The sequence below is a fragment of the Sinohyriopsis cumingii genome, chromosome 10, assembly GCF_028554795.1.
Source record: "Sinohyriopsis cumingii isolate HCF-2022 chromosome 10, ASM2855479v2, whole genome shotgun sequence".
Lineage (NCBI taxonomy): Eukaryota > Metazoa > Mollusca > Bivalvia > Unionida > Unionidae > Sinohyriopsis > Sinohyriopsis cumingii.
The window spans coordinates 87,700,238-87,721,967 of NC_142970.1; the positions used below are offsets into that span (position 1 = coordinate 87,700,238).

General features: G+C 34.7%; 1 protein-coding gene across 2 annotated transcripts in view; it reads left to right on the plus strand.

The window, feature by feature from the left end:
• The window catches only part of LOC149790541 (D-aspartate oxidase-like), a 53,427-nt gene that overhangs the window by 31,195 nt on the left and 502 nt on the right, over positions 1-21,730 (plus strand). For both annotated transcript variants that reach the window (XM_089972590.1, XM_089972589.1), the window contains 6 exons: positions 3,404-3,469; positions 4,126-4,180; positions 9,084-9,185; positions 10,713-10,777; positions 14,862-14,979; positions 17,695-17,793. In XM_089972590.1, the coding sequence (XP_089828716.1) occupies positions 3,404-3,469; positions 4,126-4,180; positions 9,084-9,185; positions 10,713-10,777; positions 14,862-14,979; positions 17,695-17,793 (505 nt within the window). The remainder of the gene's footprint in view (positions 1-3,403; positions 3,470-4,125; positions 4,181-9,083; positions 9,186-10,712; positions 10,778-14,861; positions 14,980-17,694; positions 17,794-21,730) is intronic.

Genomic DNA, 21,730 nt, shown 5'->3' on the forward strand with positions numbered 1-21,730 from the left:
TTTTTAAATATGCATTCAGATATGGTCACTGTTACTAAAGATATAATAGTGATTGCTACTAAAAATATAATAGCCACAGTTACTACAATTATAATAGACACTGTTACTACAAATATAATAGACACTGCTACAACAAATATAATAGACACAGTTACTAAAAATATATTAATAGTCATAGTTATTGAAAATAGAATGAGCTGTGAACTACTGCAAAACAGCTGATTAGACTAAAAAAATAAACTTTCTTTCATGAAGACTTCAGTGCTGTGCAAATGATGTCAGATTTTTTGGTAATAGTGCCCACATTTGATTGTGGTGACAATTTGCATTCATTGGAAGAAAATTGGAAAGACTTTTATGCCAAAATGCTTCCTATTAAATTTGGTTAAATTCTGTTAGGAGGTGTTTAAGAAGAATTCATTAAAAGATTTTCCTATTATTAGTAATGGCAGCTATATTTGATCTTTCAGTGGAACTATTATTCTGTTGAACAATTACTGAGAATAAGTTGTGTGAATTTATTTTTCTGTTTAAGTAATGATGGTGATATTACACGACTAATCATTATTATTTTGAACAAATTTGAAAGACCTGAGCCAGGATTATTTCTGTCAGATTTGGTCAAATGCTGATGAGTGGTTATTGAAAAGCAGTTGTTTACATATATCTGTAAGTCTAGTGAGTGGCCATATCTGATACCATATGGACATCACTGAAAGGAATTCATGCCAGGATGTTTTCTATCAAATTTGGTCAAATTCTGTGGAGAAGATTTTGAGTAGTAGATGTTATTAATTGTAAATGGATGATGGACAAAGGACTATACCATAAGCTTATTAGTCCTCACAGACAGGTGACCTACGAACATTTAAATGATTTCTTCTCCCAAACATCTAAACAGAATGTAATCGTATTTGTCATATATCATTTGGACAAGAAGACATTACAAATTTGTAAACAGGATGCCATTCTGCCATCAAATATGGATGTCATTGATAAAAATAGAGCTTCTAATCTTCTACTTCAACACTTGTCAGTAGAATCTGGCTGAACATCCAGTTATTAGCACCTTTTGAGTTTCTATGGATGATGCTGATTCACGATAATATGTGGTTGCAATTACAAAAAACAGAAGAAAAAAAACTTTAATGACTTATCCAAACCACTGAATTGAATTTCACCAACTTCTCAAAAGCCGCTGACCTGTATGTGAACAGATTTGACAGAATATATCATAGCAGAGAAAGCATTCAACTTCTTGCAACTGATATTAATTGATTATGAAATATAACAACAGGCACTAAAAAGAGAAAAATATTTTAATGACTTCGGCACAAAAACCCACTAAACAGAATTTGACTAAATTTGACAGGAAGCATCTTGACATAGAGGTCTTTCAGCCCTATACAAATGATGCCAACCCAACGTTGGATATGGCAACAGTTGCTAAATATAGACATGAAAATAATGATTGAGTCATTATTCTGAAAAAGAGAATTGGACCAATTGTCACAGAAAGCATCCTGGCATAAAGAGCCTTCAGATTTGAACAAATCGTGCCAATTCACCACTGAACGTGGACCAGCACAACTTTACCCAAAATAACTATTAACTTTGACATAAAGCATGCTGACATAAAATGTGCCATATCAGTGAAGGCTGAAAATATAAAACAGTGAAATTTTGAAACACTTGTTTTCATAATGTATGAAGTCAACACCATTGGAAGACATTTCAGTTTAGCATCCTACTGATCCTGATTTCTTGGACAGTTGCTCTTGCATTTAGCTGTTGGGTAGATGTAATCCAGGTAGGTGCTCTCAGTTCCACTTGGGTCTCTTCAGTGTTCAAATAAATTTTTGTTTGGAAACAGATCCAGGGCTGGTGATATTAAAAATATCACAAGCCCTGACTAAAATTCTACCAGCCGTGACTCCAATTTCCATATGGCCAAAATTGCCTTATTTTTTTTTCATATTTTTTTGTTGTATAACCTTGCAATTGCTGTACATTAGATATGTAAAGATATTATTCAAAATATATTATGAAAGCAATGTTTTCCTCACATCCTGAGGTCAGCCATTATTGGATTATTTGTCAACAACCTCCTTACTCACCGGATCAGCAGTGTCTATGTTCATTAGCATCTGAAATGTGTCTTGTTTGATACAATTTCTCTTTACACATTTGATTTTGTTCTTAAGTGCCGCTCAATATGTTTCATTTGTGTTGCGTTACACTAATGTAAATGCGAGCAAGGGACAGCTCAATTACTATTCATTAAACATTAAATTGAAACATCTTGAACACATGCCCTTGAATAATGCAATAGCAATTAAATAACCCCATTAAAAACTCGAAATACTATCTCATGTGTTTCTGCCCAGAATCATTTTTAGTTGCTCTTTCCTATTTATTTCACAGTTGCAAAAAGATGGCTGATTTTTTATCAAAGACTCAAAAACCATTGTGGACGACATTTGATCCATGTTATGTATAATACTGCCCAAAACATCCTGCATTTGGCCTAAACTATGTTGATCACAACAATAAAGTAATTCAACAGCTTCTTTGCACACATGCTAGCCTTTTTCCATTACTCGGCGATGTTTCATTGCACTGGTTGCAACAAGTACTGAAATGGTTTTGTTTTCAAGTATACTGGTCCTGGCTGGTTTCCGTAATGCAAATAAATATCCAAAATGGTATTTTGTCATACCTTAGGTAGAATCACATGTATGTTAAAGCCAGGTGAGCACTAATTATCGGTAACCAATTCAATCTGTTTATATTTTTAGGTCACCGGCTTCGCGTTATGCACAAAGTGTACAGTTTTCAAAACAAGTACGATAAGTAGATAGTCTTCATAAGGGGTAGGGTTATACATGGGGTTGATATTAATCATTTGTTAGTCGTTCAGCATCTTTAAAACAGCTTATGTATTTCATCAACATGATCAAAATTGTCTTACACAAATGTGATTGTTTTTTTGTTTTTTTTCGACAATCCCAACAGGCACCTCACTTACAACGCAGGAGTAACCTGATCAGAAAACCAGTGTGCCCCTGGCATCAAGCTGTCCATTTTTTTAGCACTGCTCTTGTTACTGCTTTACACTGATGACAGTTATTTTTGCTAGCCATTAACATTTGCTTTTGTGTCAGTACAGCTAGCTTAATTCCCACACCTCAGTAAACTGTGGCATATGGATTTAGTTTATACTGCTACTGGAATAATATAGTCCCTATGTCAGTCTTTTCACAAGTTTACCTCAGCACAGCAGGGGAATAAACAAGCATCAAAAATAAAAAATTTACTGAGTTAGATATGCATAAATTGCATGTAATGTTTAAAAATTCCAACTGAAATCACCCATACTTGTATATTTAACTATTTGATGCAGATATGGCTGGTACTACACAACTTTAATGATTGAGTGTCGACGCTATCAACCCTGGCTGATGCAAAGGTATGTAAAGGAAATTTTTAACTCTCCTTGCTGAAATAGAAATGTAATTTGATATGACCCCGCATTCATCATACTTCTAGCATTTTGTATGGTTACACCTGCTCTCAAATTCCTTGTTGCATTTAGACCATTTGATTTTTGTTAGCCATGTTAATTTGAAGTATACATTTTTGTAATATCTGCCAGTTGTAATAATATAAATACTGTTAAAGCTGCCAGTTATAATGATATAAATATTGTAACAGCTGCCAGGTATAATGATATATTTTTATGGTTGCCAGTTATAATGATATAAATATTGTAACAGCTGCCAGCTGTAATGATATAAATATTGTAACAGCTGCCAGTCACAGTGATATAAATATTGTAACATCTGCCAGATATAATGATATATTTTTATGGTTGCCAGTTATAATGATATAAATATTGTAACAGCTGCCAGCTGTAATGATATAAATATTGTAATACATGCAAGTTGTAATTATATATATATTGTTAAAACTGCCAAGTATAATGGTATAAATATTGTAATATTGGTTAACTGTAAAGATATAAATATTTAATATCTGGCAGTTGGTATATAAATATGGTAATAGCTCCCATTTGTAATGATATAAATATTACTGCAATTAGAATAATAACAATGTATTCTTTAGATTCAGGAAAAATGGTGGAAAGATTGTCTCTCAAACTGTGACAAATCTGGAAGGAGTAAGTATGAAATTTTATAATTTTGTTAATGTTTTTAGAATCGCCTGTATGATTGTAACTATATTACATTATTGTTGTAACTATATTACATTATCATTGTATCTATATTACATTATCTAAGTATGATGTTAGTAGCATTGACAATTCATATACTTCACATGGTCAAGATTAGCAACTTCAGTATTATAATAATATTGTAATTACCAGAGAAAATATATTGGACTCACAGAAGATTATTTATTCATTCTAATGAAGATATTCTTATTTTGTAACATTCAAAGATAAAATAAGAATCATACTTTTTAATTTGGCCTGTAAATGATTATTATTCAACATTCATTCCTTTATGTAGATCTGTGTGTTTGTCTGCCTGTTTATTTATCCATTTCCAGGCATTTATCTGTATGTATGGCTCTGTCTCTCTACCTTTCTGTCTTTCTGTCCATGTGTTTATTTAAGTTAGTAATATTGCTTTCTCCTTTTGATGCATTCCCCAATAACATTAATGTTAGGAATATAGTCCTACCTCCCGAATCCAATCCTCCCAAAGACATAAATTCATATTTTGTCTGTATTATATTGACAAAGGGCAATAACTCAAGCCCTTTACCTTCCCTGCCATCTGCAGGTGGTGCCAGTTTTACAATTTTGCTGTAAACTGACAACATTGTTCCCTTTGCCTTTTAAAATCCATTGGAAATTGATGCTACTTTTCATCACATTACATCATTTGAGGGTTTATTTTTGGACATATTAGGGATTATCCTACAAGTCGTATGCACTACTTTTTGCATTTTGAGCATAATTATGTGAATTTATTTCACTAAACAGTCTCATTTTCTGCATTCTCTGACTGCATGTCTACTCTGTAATAGAATGTGTTGAAGTTTGTGTTTGCACACACTTTTATCACCCCTGATAATGGGTCTCTTTGGTGTTAATAATGCAGTTAACTATGTATTTCTTTGTTTTCGTTTCCTACTTACTGTCATTTCAGGATTAACCATGATGACTACATATGCTAAATGCAAGAATTCAAAAGCCAGTGAGGAATCTTATGACTCATGTCTTGCATGTACATAGTGTACATCATTGGCTGCATGCCAAATGTCAGAGAATACACAGTCTACAGTTCTAAGGAAAACGGCTAGAAAGTGGGAGTGACAAGGAAAATAAAGGACTGAGAGTAGTGATATTTTGAACATTCAGCTTATAATAAGTCTTAGGCCAGCCTGGTGCAGGATGCCATTGCATCAGGGGAAATGGATGGTGGTGCGACTTCTCCAATATCTACAGATGCATCATATAGTACAACAGGCCTCAGCAGGGTTGATTAGTTCTTGCCAATTTTTCCCATTTTGCTCTGTTGAAAATGATGATCCTTTTCGGGCAGTTTCCACTCAATTCTAGGCAGCCCAGGTTGCATAATTCCCCCCTCATGTCTGAGAATGGCCTATTGGGCCTTTAAATTCTGACTTTAATCTGCCGTGCCATCTTGTTGCACCTTAATTTTGATGCCTTATTGACTTCTGACTTTACTGTCCAGCCATGAAGATGCATCTCAGTTTGTCCTGGTCTCTCGATCCAAAGCATTTAGCCATACATTAGTTTTGATTCTATATTGGCTACCAAACTTGTTTTCTAGGCATCTGACTCTCAATAAATACAGTTCATTGACCATATGGCTTCCATTACATATCGTCCTATGACTTGTCAAGTCAAGCAATGGAACATTGACATCACAGGGATCTTATTGATAGATCCATCCATCCACCTAGCTTTACCATTACTCTGGCAGTGCAGCCATCTACACTGCCATCCATACACCCAACATCCTTACTGGCTGTTTTTTATTTTGACAAGGTGACCATAGTGATTTGATGACAATATCCTGTGGATATGGCTTGCCATTTAGTCACGGCATTCCCACTTGGACGATAACATGACGGCCTAAGAGATGATTGACATGCCTTATCAGTGTCTCCTGGAAAGTATTATAAGGATATTGATCTTGATCCTTACCAGAATGATCTTTGTGGGGATAAATCTGATGAGAATTCATGCTCAGATCCCAACACTGAGTTTCCCTTGAATTCAATAGACAAATTTATGGGGTGTTGCTGAACTCAGAATGTCTGCCTGTCTCACCCATATCAGCATACAGTCTCCAGGCCTCTGTTCTTTTTTATGACAAAGTTAGCCCTTTGTTCTGTCTTACCCTTGAGAGACCACTCCGGTGGCCTAGTGGTTAGAGCATCCTCCACTTATGCAGGAGGTTGTGGGTTCAAACCCCGGCAGAGTCATAACAGATAGTTCTAAAAATGGTACCAACAGCTGCCTCGCTAGGCACTCAGCATTAAAAGGTTAGTGTTAGGACTTTTTGGCCTGGTGTCACGATAATGTGACTGGGTGGGACATCATGCTACATGTCCCAGTGCTAGACATCACTATAAACTGCCACACTGCAGACATGGCAATATTACTGAAAAATTGTTAAAGCTACATTAAAAATCCAAATCATACACACAGTCTTTCCTCGAGTCTAAATAAATAAAAGGATTTGCGGAGAGTCTTTCTAGATCAGTGGCCCAGAAAATTCAAAATCTTGTCTGTTTTTTCTTCTGAGAGTCAGCTTCCATTGTTCTTTGCAATTTCACCAGTATATGACTGATTCTGATCCTTCTTCACATATTTCCAGGTGTTAGACAAGAACTATGCTGGTTTCAATCAGAATTTTCCTGCTTCTATATGGTGCATAAAGACATTACGCACACCACTTTGAAGCTCATTTGCAATATAGTGGCCACATTTTTATTGTTGGACTTGGCATGTCTAAAAATTTTTCAAGCCTGCACACACTGGTCTGACAATGCATATCAAACCCTGACCCTGTAAATCTCCCTATAAATCACATCACTGTTTGATGGCAAGATGCAGGCTGCCCAAGAATTGCCTATCCACCATTTCTGTGCAGCAACCATTGCATTATACATAATCTCAGATTCACCCTCAACGATTTGATAAACAGAGAATTTGGGATGCAGAATCATTTGCTGCACAACCTCAAAACCAGCCATTAGTATTCATTTCAGGGGGATAGAAAATAAAGTTTATCTGCCCTCTTGCCTCTGCTCTCTTGACATTGAGTTGCCTCCCTTAACGCCTGCCTCTTACTTTTTTCAAACAGCATTGGATTGATCTCCTTCTGCCAAGTGAGATGACAATCCAAATTTTTTCAGAGGGACTTAGATTCTTGTTTTGCCACCCACCCCCCCCATTTTGCCCTACATTCTTGATGTAAGTACAATCAAACTAGTTTGCAGCAAAAGATCCAGATGCTTATTGAAAAGTGGGCCATGGAGATTGTTCAGAATCCACAATCTCCATATTTTTTCTGTTCAGTATGGCATTCAAGATGGACACAAAATGATTAGTCCACCTCTCCATCCATCCCAACAAATTTGCCATCTGTTTATCTGAAAGATGCATGTTCTCCTGTTCCCCTCCACCTGTCCTGAAGGAAATTCCTGTGGTTTATATTCAGAGGAAATTGTTATCAGTTTTGCACTTTCTCATGGCCTGGATACTACCCTTTACAGATGACCTTGCTCTCTTCCATGCTGCTCAATTACATGTTGACTGTAATAACTGAGATATATTCCTTGACAAGACGCACAGCCAAGGTTGACTTACTAGAGGAATACCTCTTAAACAGCCATAACCAGATGTGACCATGTGTACAGTTACAAGCAACTCTTGTTGGGGAGCCCATCTTATACCAGACTTTGACACTGTTGGTGATCAGTGGAGTCTGTGGGTTCTGACTTCGCTGAATACAAATAAATCTGAGCCATTAGCCAATACCTTGTCAAAACTCCTTTCATAGAAAACTTGTTTCCTTTTTCGGAGTAAGTCAATTACATTCCCTCTCTGTTGATCCTGCCTACCTTAATTTTCGATCAGACAGATGGCTTGGCAGTCCTCATGATGCAACCTGGTTTCATTGCCAGGAATTAATTGCTGGACAATCAAAATATCGTCATATGACCTCTTAAGGACACCTCCCAGCTAAACCTGGGGAATATGACATAACTCACCAAGCCCTCTCATTGTGGTTGAAGTAGGTGATATCCATGGCATTTCAGAGACATTTCATGAAAATCTCTGCTCATGAGGTTAGAGCAGTCTCAGTGAGCCTCATCTACACTGTCAAGTCTCTATGAAAGATATTGATTGGCATCCACAGTCAGCCTTCATGAGTTTTATCTCTGAGACTTGGCTCCACAATGATAAACTCTGGATCTGGTAGACCCAGTCTCAGTCACTCAAGTGACTGTCAGACCCAGTTGACATCAGCACAACCTCTGGACAGGCACTCTGGGCAGCTTTTGATGGATTCACCCAGACATTTTTTAATGGTATTATATCTCCTTATTTCTTCTTCCCAGACCTAACCACAAGGCCTTTGGTTGTGCTGTGCATTAACCTTCATATAATGAATCCAGTCTTCTTTCATCAGAGGTCAGCTGAGGTAGGATGCACAACATTTTCTCTGCCTATTACCTATTCTCCTAACATTAATGTGATTGAGGGACGTATTCAAAGGAGAAAGCAAATAATTTGAGTAAATTATGCTTCTCATAGAATACTTAACCAGATCACATTACTTGAATACCCTCCCATCCTCCCCACAATTTTAAAATCGCATTATACAATGTTTTGCACAGTTTAAAACTAGAAGTAATGTGAAAGTGTTATTGCCCTTTGTCTGTATAATGTAGAATGAAAAGATGAATTTTGATATTTTTGGAGGTAGTTGGGCTTAGATTTCCAAATGTTTATGTGATTGGTTAAGTATTCTAGGAGAAACATAATTTACTGACAAATTTGCTTTTATTTTCAGTTTACAGAGAAGTGTGATCTTCTGGTCAATTGTAGTGCTCTTGGCAGCCGTGAACTGTTTGGAGACAGAGAAATGACCCCAATTAGGGGTCACTTAATACGGGTAGAGTATCACCATGATTCACTGGGATTTGTGTGCTAAATTTAAATGTATCTTTTGTTCTTTGTGCACAGAATTGGCAGCAAATGGGAAATAAATTAAACAAAGCATTATTGTTTGCACTTCACACTGTGTTTGCTAAACTACCCATCTGTGCATGTCTCCATATATGTGTATGTGCAAATAGATCTAGACTGATGAATGACTATGTGTAGCTAGTAGCTATCTCACTGACCAAAGATCTCTTTATATGCATTTATTTATTACTTACTGAATATAAATATCAGATTTTAGGTCATCTCGTCATAAGTCCAAGTGTTGAGCATCTATTGTGTTCAGAGCAAATACTGTTGTACATCAACTTATGTTTTTCTAAGCTAAGTAATCAATCAGCCTCAGGATAATACGATGGAGTGCACACCTATTGTACTTGTACAAAAGATGCCAATCCACCATAAGTTGTAAGCATCATTATAAAAATAGAAAATTTGTAAGGGACTTTTTAAAAACATCTGGACAGAACTTGATCAGATCTAATAGAAGCATATAAATGATGCCAGTCAAAGTATAGTCACTGGTTACTAAAGAATTAAATCATTTAAAATCATTTAACAAATAATTTGACAATTTGGTTTGTGGCATAATGGCACACATGTATTGCTGCTAAAAAAAAGAAAACATAATGGTTATGATGTAGGTACACAACCAGGAAGAAGTGATGAAATATTCATCAGTGATTATGTGTTATTAATGTACTTGCATTTTAGTGTCATGTAAATACATTGTACTATACTTATGTTACTGTTGTGTGTGTATATAGTAATTATTATCTACTAATGTGTCCCTATGCATGTGTAATGTGTAGTTATGTGGTAAATTATATTTTACTATAACATACATATGTATAAACTAACATTAGATTAGAATATGTTTTGTTGTGCATGAAATCTAACACGTACAAGCGGCCAAGTGAATTAGTATCTCACTCTTTGTCGGTTTGAGTCTCAGATTCGGCTAATGTGGTTACGTGAGAAAGCTTGCGAGTAGCTTCTTGTGGGTTGGTGTTTCTTTCCAGTTTCTTCCTTCATCAGAGATACCGGCTGCCATGTACATCCTATCATGTACTAAAAAGTGGTGTTAAACCCACAACAATACACAACAACTACAACAATGTACATAATATAATTATAATTATCATATGCATACTCGGTTTTTCACATATGTACGTACCATCATCCATTAACACATCCATACTTGATAGTAATATGTACATGTACACATATAACAATTTTTCATGAATGATTCACCATCAGATATGGCCTCTATTATTGAATATAGAAAATCTGTAAATTACTTCTAACCAAATTTGAACAAAATTTGACAGAAAACATTAGGGCATAAAGGCCATTCAATTTTGCACCAATGTGGCTGTCATTAAATACATTTGAAAGCATCCTACTGACACAGATTTGTTTCATTTCAATTTTATGAATAATCTTATAAGCCTGCATTTTATTTCAATTTCTGCAGGTAAAAGCACCATGGATAAAACATTTTCTTCTTGCAGACAATGCTAATACATACATATATCCAGGGTAAGTATACTGTGTCACCAGCAAGATGACAATTGCACCGTGATCAGGGTAGCTTATTATGACAAGATAATGGTCTTGTAACCCTTGCTAGTGATTTAAAATTTTGTCACGATTCTTGACTCTTGTCACTTTAAAGTATTTTGTGAATCAGGGGGATCATTATCCTGTTAATATGGTGATTTAGAATAAAGTAGTGATTAATATAATATTTGGGGGGAAACCATTTTTGATACCTCAGAAATTGAGGTAAATGATTATTACATTACATCACCTGATTGCTCTTTAAGTTATAGTTGTACACCACTCCCTCAATAACTCGTGCCCTGATAACTCACAAACCCACTTATAACACAGGGTCAGATGTGGATCCCATTTTTTAAACCAGAAAATACCAAAAGATTTATCCCTATTTGTTGAACTTGAAGAAAATTGTGATCAAAATTGGTAACCAAAACTTTGATATGTCACTTGTTTTATTGTTGAAAATGGTATTTTGGACCTGGAAATTTTAATCAGCATTATGAAATATCAACTTTTAATATGAAGTCGTATCATTTGTTAAATTTTCTTTTTCAAAAAACATTCTTAGTACACCACAGTTAACAATATTCAAGGACATTTTGATAAATGATAATGTGACTTACACCTAGTGGAGGCAGTACTTTAATAAATAAATACCAAATTAAATAATGTTTTAATCAATTGAAATTGGTGTTCTATTTCTATCTTTTAGTTCCTTTTAATTGTAATCATCATAAATGTAATGTGTCCTCTTGTAATTAAACATAAAATGTGGCAATCTACTGAGAACCTAGTTAAGTGTCCACCGTGTTTTGATATCGAACTAGCGGAAGCATTTGTTGTATTGTTGCACTAAATAAAAAGCAGGTCTTCTTTTCTATTATCACATTAATTACTTTTTTTGAATCAAATATAAGAGGTGGAATTTTAAAAAAAAGTTAAAAGGCTTACAAATCCTACATGCTTAATAAACAGCAGCCCTGGTCGTATGTTGAGTAACTCATTTCAGTTGATCAATCAAACACTGTTATAAATTTATTATGTATGTAATCTAATTAAAACTACCTTAAATTAACTTACTCAATCATAACTGTGATTAAAGATACAAAGGCAACCAAGCAAAATGAGTACTTCGTAAAATAAAGAGCTTTGCTTCACAGATATTAACCATTGTGGGAAAAACGAGTTTCAGAGAATTAATGAATTCACATTTTGAAATATCCTTAGGATAATAAGAAGTTTCACTATTACTTGCAATGAAATCACAGCATCAATATTTTACTAATTGAAAAATAGTAGACAACTGTCACACAAAATAAATGTTGCGTGTTTTTGATAAAAGGGAATCTTGTTTGGTAGTGGATCAACAGTTAGTCTAATTCCTTGCTTTGGAGACTCCAAGTTTCGCAAAATACATCACACTGGGAACCAGACTAATCAGCAAAACAAAAAGTTGTGATGTAATACATGTATGTTTTTAGGGGCCCCAAGTGGTCTAAAGCGCTCTCCGTTACGAATCACTCCATCTCACCTCTGTCTGTGGGGGTTCGAGTCTCGGATTTGGCTAATTAATGTGGGTATGTGAGAAAGCTTGCCTAGCTTCTGGTGGGTTGGTTGTTCTTTCCGGGGTTTTCCTGGGTTCTTCCTCCACCATTAATACTGGCCGCCATGTATAGCCCATTGTGTGCTGAAAAATGGCACCGGCAAGCTTTCTTACATATCCACATTGACCGAGCCCAAGACTCAAACCCGAGTCCCTCAGTAAGTCACACCCTAGCTTATAGTGCAGCCTGTGTTTTTGGAACCCGATGTGCATGAACTTTTGATCTGCTAATTAAGGTAACTGGATCAAATTCTCTCCAAAATGGTTGCTGAAGATTTTGTTCAGCACTTTTTGAGTCTGGATGGTTAGAATTATGACTGATGGCTTCAGTAAGCATGGGCTCCAATATCAATGTAGGCATAACTGATTTTTTTTTTAATTTATCAAATTCAGGTGGTTCAGTAATACAAATGTATGCAGCAATCTGGTGGACTTAGAGGTTACAAAAGATCAGTTATTGTTGGTCACACAGCTTCACTTACTTGATTGTGATTGAGTTCTCTCAAGATTTTGAAGCATGTAAACAATTCCTTCATGAAAAATAATTACACAACTATAAAAGTCAGATTTACATGTAAACAAACTAAAATGGTTAAATAGTTAAAATTGACAGGCCTATTTACAGGCATATTTTACAGCAGATATACACTGCTTTAAATTTTACAGGCCTGTTCACATAGTCATTTATGTAACATGTGTTCTAATAATAGCACACTGCACTGTTTAGTTATATAGACCGCCCACTCAGTAACAGACACTATGAGGTTAATAGGAAAGGGATCAGTAGACTCTTGATTAATTTAACTTCATTTCATAGAAACATAATTTTTTAATGACGGAATGATTATATTGAACATTTCTACAAACACGGAGATTCTTGTTCATCGTAGAATTAACTGACATTTTAATTATCTTAATTGTATAATATTAAACGTTTTTCATTTTTATATATATATATATATATATATATATATATATATATATATATATATATATATATATATATATATATATATATATATATATGTGTGTGTGTGTGTGTGTGAAAATGTTAAATGTTTTACATTTATGAATTATATATATATATATATATATATATATATATATATGTATATTTATTTATGTGTGTGGTTGAAAATTTTAAATGTCTTTGATTTATGAATGTTATATATATATATATATATATATATATATATATATTTGTATGTGTGTGTGAAAATGAATCTGTCCATGTGCCAAATAAAACATAGAAAAATTAGTTAATGTAACAGAAGATCAGAAAAATATCCCTGCTGTATTCCTTCAGCGTGTTAGTGTGCATGTTTATGTCTATATATATATATATATATATATATATATATATATATATATATATAGATAGATAGATAGATAGATAGATAGATAGTCATACATAGACATATATACATACACATATATACATACATACACATACATACATACATACATATATATATATGTGTGTGTGTGTGTGTGTGTGTGTGTGTGTGTGTGCATTTGTTTATGTATATTTCCTAGGGATTTCTATATGGTTTTCTGTATTTATATATCTCATTTTGTAAATGCATTAGTTGACAAAGTATATATCATGCTTGCATTCTTGTCTATACTGAGTCTCATAATCTTATGATATGTGTAATATGTATCTTAGTAACCTGATATAATCTTTGTTGAAGAAGTAATTAAGTTGTTTAGACAGTCAGTCATAGATAAATGAATGCATGCAAACATATGCGCAAATATATATACATGTGTCATTTGAAAAGAACTACATATAGAATTACCCTGTTATAAGTTTTCCATTTCCTTTTCGTTGCTATCTCAAACTTACTGTTAAGCACATAACAATATAGACGTATTAACTTTTCGAAATATTATCATCATCAAGCAACTGTTGAAAGATCAGTGCCAAGCTCAGCCAAATGATTGCAGATTTGCACAATTGCAGGTATTGAGATATTTCGTTTTGTCAATACGGTAGCTGACACAGTATTACTATTGTATTTTTGTCACTTTTCTGTTCTATTTTATGATCTTGAATTTGATTAATCTGATGTAATCTGTTGAAGAGGAAATACAGTCAGTCGGTCAGACAGACAGACAGACATACATACATACATACATACATACATACATACATACACTTGAGTTGTTCATAGAGTCAATGATTCTTCCTCATTATTAGAACTTGAAGAAATCCCATTTTTAAATTTCACTCCAGTTTCAAAATTTTTAAGAAGTGTTTACTACTCTCATTGATATTATGGCAGATTTCAGTGCACCATGAAATCACGCTGTTGGCTGCCAAGTAACTATTACAGACATACACAAGCGACTCCATGTGCATTTTTTTGACTGAAAGACTGAATCTGCTGATATTAGGCTATTTATAAAATAAATGAAACATTTCTGTATCATATCTAATAATAATTTTATTTCTAGACAAGATAATGTTGCCCTTGGTGGTACACGTCAAGAAGGAATTGAGGACCTAACATATGAACAGGTGCACTTTGATGATGTTATGAGGAGATGCTGTGCTTTTATCCCCAGTTTGAAGGTAAAATTATAAGGTTTCTTGAAGAAAAGGCCATTGTTATTGAAACCTATTTAACCTTTTACTTGCATATAGCTTCACATACCATCTTATTAGTTGGATCGAGCTCATTAGACAGAATAACACAGTGATCACATTCAAGAGGACCCTCAAAACTCACTTATTTTGACTGCAAGAATAAACTTTAAGACCTAATAATGTTTCCTACCTGAAATATTCTGAGCATGTTTTTTATTTGTTAATGTTTTCCTAATTTCATGGTGTTTGTTTTTGTAATAATATTATTATGTTTTTTTTTTCTTTTTTATAGGTGTTGTCTAATGTTGTAAAGTGCTTAGAGCTTCTAAAGATTAGGCGCTATACAAAGTCCTCATTATTATTATTATGCATTGGCACATCAGATGAGGTCCTGTGAAGTCGGTTAGATGTGATTAGAATGTCGAAGAGCACATTCCCTGATCTGTTAGTGCATTATGCAATGGCAGGTCTGAGTCTACAGTGATAAACCAGTATATGCAATTTAAATTTGCTGTTTTCACTAGATTCGTCACTAAATACAGCAATGAATATTCTTACTATGGTACAAGATTTACGTCTGCATGGCATTCTGGCTGGCTGAATATGTTATTTTAGTAAACTTAACTACCGTGACTAATGTTGAATCAAAAGGACTAAAGACTATTTCTAATACCATAATTACTGTAGGTCTTGGGACACTACAAGCCTTGGGACACCTGTAATTATTTTCAAAAGTAACTTTTTTATGACATTAAAGTTCGGGACAGGAAGTTAAAACAATTGGTACACATCCGTTTATTCTACAGATTGATTACTGTATTTAATCTATTGGAACATCATTGATATCAAATAGGTGACATTGTGGTTGTTGAAGGATTATCGTTATAAATTATTATGAGGAAATGTTATAAATTATAAATATAATTTGGATGAAAAGTCTATACATGTACTTAATTGTCCTGTTTTCTTTTTTCCTTCTTTGTGATTCAGATATGTGTAATTTGATCAGAAATTGAGAATTAGTGGGTTTTCATACTTATTTATTACAGTAATTGCTCCCATTTATCTCTAGTTTATTATTATTTATTTATGCATTATTGTATTAGAATTTTTTACACTTTCATTTTGATGTAAAATGTAAATACCTAACTCATTAAAATGTAATACCACTGCAACAAAAAACAATAGTGTTGGGTTCAGTGCACGCATATAGTGAGTATGGTTACATGATGCTTAACTTATGGTGATCTTGCCAGTTTTGTCTTGACATTTTTGTGTCTGTAAGTGTTGGGACTCCGAAAAAGTTATATTTATTAATGCCCTGGCAGTGGTGGTGCAATTTCCAATGGTGGCCATTGAATACCATACATAACTCTTTGACTGAAAACATTTTGTAAATTAATTTGTTTTGATTTTTCTAGCAGTTGTTGAATTATTCATGTAATATTTTAATTATCTGGACATGTATTAATGGATATATACAGATCTACAAGCCTTGATAAGGTAGGAATTTCTTTTTCTGTGGAAAAAACTGGGGAGGGCATTTATTAGAAGTGTGGCTTCTATTAGAATAGTTAGAATACCTATTCTATTTTGGGGGGCATATAAGTCATGGGACACCGAAGAGAAAAATTTTGTGTCTCAAGATATACCTTCATTACGGTAGTTTAATGACAAAGCAGAAAGAGAAAACGTTTCTTATTAATGTAGTATCATTTATTTTCACAGGTCTCAATATTCTCGGAATTTTAAAAAAAATATATTTTGGTGGGATCTTAAATTAGTGGTTTTGCCTATCAAAGTAAAATATTTAATTTCATGGATTAACCGCTTCAGATATCCCAATTAAAGAAAACAAAAGAAGAAAAAACCTGCTAGTAACAAACGATGGTCACTTCAATTGTTAAAACAATACTACCACCGTTATGAGCACCATTCAAACACATGTCAGGGTCAATCACTCATATTCAACATCAAAGAGGTCTGACAGTCAATAACATGTAAAACAGGGTCCATAAAGTTGCACCATTAGCAACTTTCTGATGATCAGTGCAATAACACATTGGCTTAAGGGTGGTAACATTCAGCTTTCATCTCTATCAGTTTGGATGCTGCCATGATTTAACATCTGACCCAAACTGATTACCAGTTGCCCATTGCTCCATGCAGTTAGCAGGAACTTTCAGCATTCGATATGTTCCATTCCCATCACAGTGTGAAGACTCTAACTGAATTAAAAAACAATAGAATCACTCCTTTGTTTGAGTCTTCCTTGTATATAAAGGAACATGAACCACTCGACTTCACTTAAAACTTTATCATTTGAGTCGATTCAATGGGGGTGGGGTTGCTTCTATATCAAATGTGGCTGATGTTTTGTTGGGTCTTTAAATTCATGATTTAGGGTTACAAGAGACTCCACTAAAATTGGTGCCTCACAAAAATTAGTGATACTATAGTATTTAGTGGCAAACTGTCATGAGCACGATTCTTCTTTTCCTGTCTCTGACTTCGGAGTCAGCGATGAGAATAAATTTCACTGAATTAAGTGAGAATCCATTCATAAATTAAAGGTCAGACATCACATATATCTAGATCCTTTTCTGTTTGAAGATTTGGTGACTAGCTGTCTTTATGCAGTTTGTTTTCAATGTGTTTGATTATCATACTTTTATCAATATTATATTGGTTCCATTGCAGACAGCGAAGATAGAGCAGCAATGGGTTGGTTTACGACCTTTTAGAAGTGTTGTACGAGTTGAGAGTGAAGAAATAAATATCAATGGAAAAACTTTGAAAGTAGGTGAAATTTATTTTACTTGATATTAGGAATCTTTCATATTAAACTTTTCATTATTTATGACTGCAGGGGGCTCCGAGTGGCCGAGTGGTCTAAAGCGCTCTTCGTTACGGATCACTGCCATCTCACCTCTGTCTGCGGCGGTTCGAGTCTAAGATTCAGCCAATGTGGGCATGTGAGAAAGCTTGCCAGTAGCTTCTCGTGGGTCGGTGGTTCTTTCCGGGGTTTTCCGGGTTCTTCCTCCACCATTAATACTGGCCGCCATGTATAGCCTATCGTGCTGAAAAATGGCGTTAAACCCCACAGCAACAACAATTTATGACTGCAGTTGGTACAGTTATGATGATTTTAGTTTCTTGCCTTGTTAAAATGGGTCTAACGTAGCTTATTCTTATGGATACTTAGAAAATTGTAAAATAAGTCAAATCTGTCCTAAGGTCACCTGAGTTCAGTGGTCAACCAGTCACAATGGCCATTTTATTTTCCCCCTGGCAAATTTTCTATATACATATCTTGGAATCAGTGGTGACCTGTTGTCAGCAGTCAGCCGCCATGTGTTTCTTACCCAAGCATTGGTTTCACCCAACCTTGCGAGGTCACTGGAGCATACCAACAGTGACCGCTTCAAGTATGCAAATTAAACTTTATTTGTTTGATGAGGAAAGCATGGTATAAATAAAGTTATGTTTTGTTAATCAATGCTTAAACATTTCATATTTTGATTGTACTTTGTGATCCAGTGAAACTCAAAGGTGTTAATATGTCTGTTTCGAAGCAAGGTGGTTTTAATTTTTACAGGACGTACACTGCACAACTAATAATCCTTACAGTTTAGTAATTTGAGCTTCCTTAAACTGTCTTTTTAAAAAGCTTACCCTTCCCACCCCATTTTTTGATATTTGGACAGTTATTTTGTGGTACCTGGTCAGAGTCAGTAGCCTAGTGATAAGTGGGAATTTGCTGTGTGGTGGCAGCATAGTGTAGCCACTTACCAGCAGGCCTAGCAAGCTTAAGCAATGCTTTTGAGTCCTACCTGCAAGAAATTGTTAGGAAAAATTATTATTTTTGGGAGAAATTGTGAGTATTATAATTATGGCTTTAATCTGCTGACAGATGAGACAAAACTAGTGTTGATGACATTTTACCAGGTACTCGCCATTTGCATTGCTAGTCACATGTTACACAAATCTTGCAACCTTCATTTCCATGACATCAGAGGTCCAGTAATCATGTGATGTCAACAACAAACCCCCTTCCAATGTTGAAAACAAATTTGAAAATATTACATGAAAATGATACTGATTGTAAAAGGACACATAATTCTCAACATGTTTCTGCTGAGAATAATGACCAGAAACCTTTTTTTCACGAAATTACGCCTTACGCGTAAACATATATGGATTACGCTTTTTTGGTATATCCACCTTCCCAAAAAAATCAATTGTTTGTTTTCTCGCTTTTATTAACATCCCATTAATCCCACAGACCGTATTTTAGAAAAGACGGCTTCTACGTAACTACAACATAAGAGTATGCTTGTCCGTGCACTTTCATAACAGTATTATGTTCTATTTATACCAACTATCCTATTACCCAGAAACATGCTGGTTCTACTTTCAAACTTTCGACCTCGTATTCTATTTATAGGAGCTGTATGGCTTAGTGAGGAGAGAACAGACTGGTTTTCTAATTTTTAATCTTTACTTGCAGATTCTTTTTTTTCTAATTTATATTTACTACCGAACCAGTCTTTGTGTATTTGGCGCTAAAAAGTATAATTTATTTTAATTGATGCGTGTATGAGAGCAAAAATATCTCCTTTCAAATAATTTCACAGATGGATTAGAAAAAGACCAAAAATAAAGGAAACATAAAATAACAGAATCCTCCAAAGATGAGGACAGCATCACGTGATGTCTATTGCAGGCCGTGTGGAAATAATTTTACTCTTTGGTGCTAAAATTCTTCAGCTGTATTCTAGTCGACGTTTGTGTTAGAGCACATATATTTTTTCAAAGAATTTCACAGGTGGATCAGAAAAAGAAAAAAAAAGAATGAATCCTTCAAAGATGAATACATGAATGGCATAATACAGCATTCCATTCTCAGGCACAGGGGCTCGTATCGTTGCTAAAATTGACCTGTCATACATGTACTATATAGTACATGTATGACTGGTCAGTTTTAAGCAACGATAAGAGTCCCTGTATTCTAGGGCAGCATCATGCTTATTGCAGTCTTCTTATCTACAGCAGAAATAAATTGTGGACATGAATGTTATAAATGCAGAGGTGTTATTTACCGAGTTCTTAATAGAAAGATAATGAAGATCTTGCTATTGGTGCAGAATCAAGAGAATTCATAGAACACAATTCTACTCTAGCTGTGTAGGTGTATTATGATAATGTTAGAGATTATTATGCTACAGCCTGTGAGTACATGCTCCAGAAATTCTCCTATGGAGATGAAGTGCTTTTAAATGCTTCAGTTGCTGATGTAAATGAGAGACAGTCAAAAAGCTTAAAAAGTGTAATATTTTTTGGCAAGAGATATCCCTTTCTACTACCATCCTTGCCTACCTTGGATCATCTGGAAGGAGAATTCTGAAGTATAAATTTGGGATTCTTCCTGACAATATACCTAATGCAGATAGAGTTGATGTGCAGTGGCACCTTATTTCCCAGCTAAAAGACACAATCACTGGAAGATATAAATTTCCTCTTCTTAGTCAGGTTATGAAAGGACTATTGGTTCTTTACCATTCTAATGCTGACTGTGAGAGATTGTTCAGTATTGTTAACAAAATGAAAAGTGAATTCAGATCCAGGCTCAGTAACCCAGTACGTTGTGCTCTACTGGTGTGCAAAACATTCATGGTCTCAGCTGGTACAAAGTGTTTTAAAATGCAACATGAAAATATGTTGCTTTCGAAAGCTAAAGGTGCTACATATGAAAACTGGAAGCAGTAAAGGATGTTAAAAGACGAGAGGGGCAAATAAATCATTGTTTATTGAATTTTTAGCTTGTTATATATGGATTCCTCTTTTTGTCCACTTGGATTACACTTTTTCCTCGTCAGGGGTTGGCATGTATGCTGTCGCAGGAACTTGGAGAAAATCAGATTCCTCAAGAACAGAGTATATCTCAATGATGGTTTTGTTGTATCATGTGACTTCTGCATTGCCATATGCTCTCTGCTTGATGAATCTGCATTTATGTCATTGAACACCAAGGTTTTGATAGGCAGTTGACTCTAACCATATACCACAACATTAACGTCCAAATATCAAAAACAGAGTGAGAAGGGTCAGAGAAAACTTAAATGAACAGTTCAGATGCAACTAATTCTAGCCCCAGGAAACTTCTTTTCATTCTGCAGTCACCAAAAGTCACAAAAACAAAAGTAGACTTTCTTTTGACCTTGGTGAGTTTGACTTAATCCATCAGTTGCTTAGAGTGTGAACACCTGTTTGCATACCCAGTTATACCAACTGTCCTTACAAAATGTTAGCCGCATGTTTCACATTTACAGGTAAGCTGTCAATTAATAATTTTATTTAGGAACCATTTGTAACAAGATAACAGTGTTTTTGAGAGAGAGAGAGAGAGAGAGAGAGAGAGAGAGAGATTAGTGCATGTGCACATTTCTAGTTTTCTTAATTTTTGTTGCATGGCTAAACTAAATACATATACCTTGCTAGCATACTACTACTGCTAATAATAATAATAACAATAATGCTATTCAGTGCATAGTACATAAATTTGTCATGAACCAAGTTTGAGAGCTGAACCTGCCTTCACAGATCACCTGTCTACAAAGGCAACTTTTACCTTTTCCACTGGGTGGCTGCTGTAGACACGTTTTATTGTGTGTGTTGTTGTTGAAATAGGGTTTAACGCCATTTTTCAGCACAAGATAGGCTATACATGGCAGCC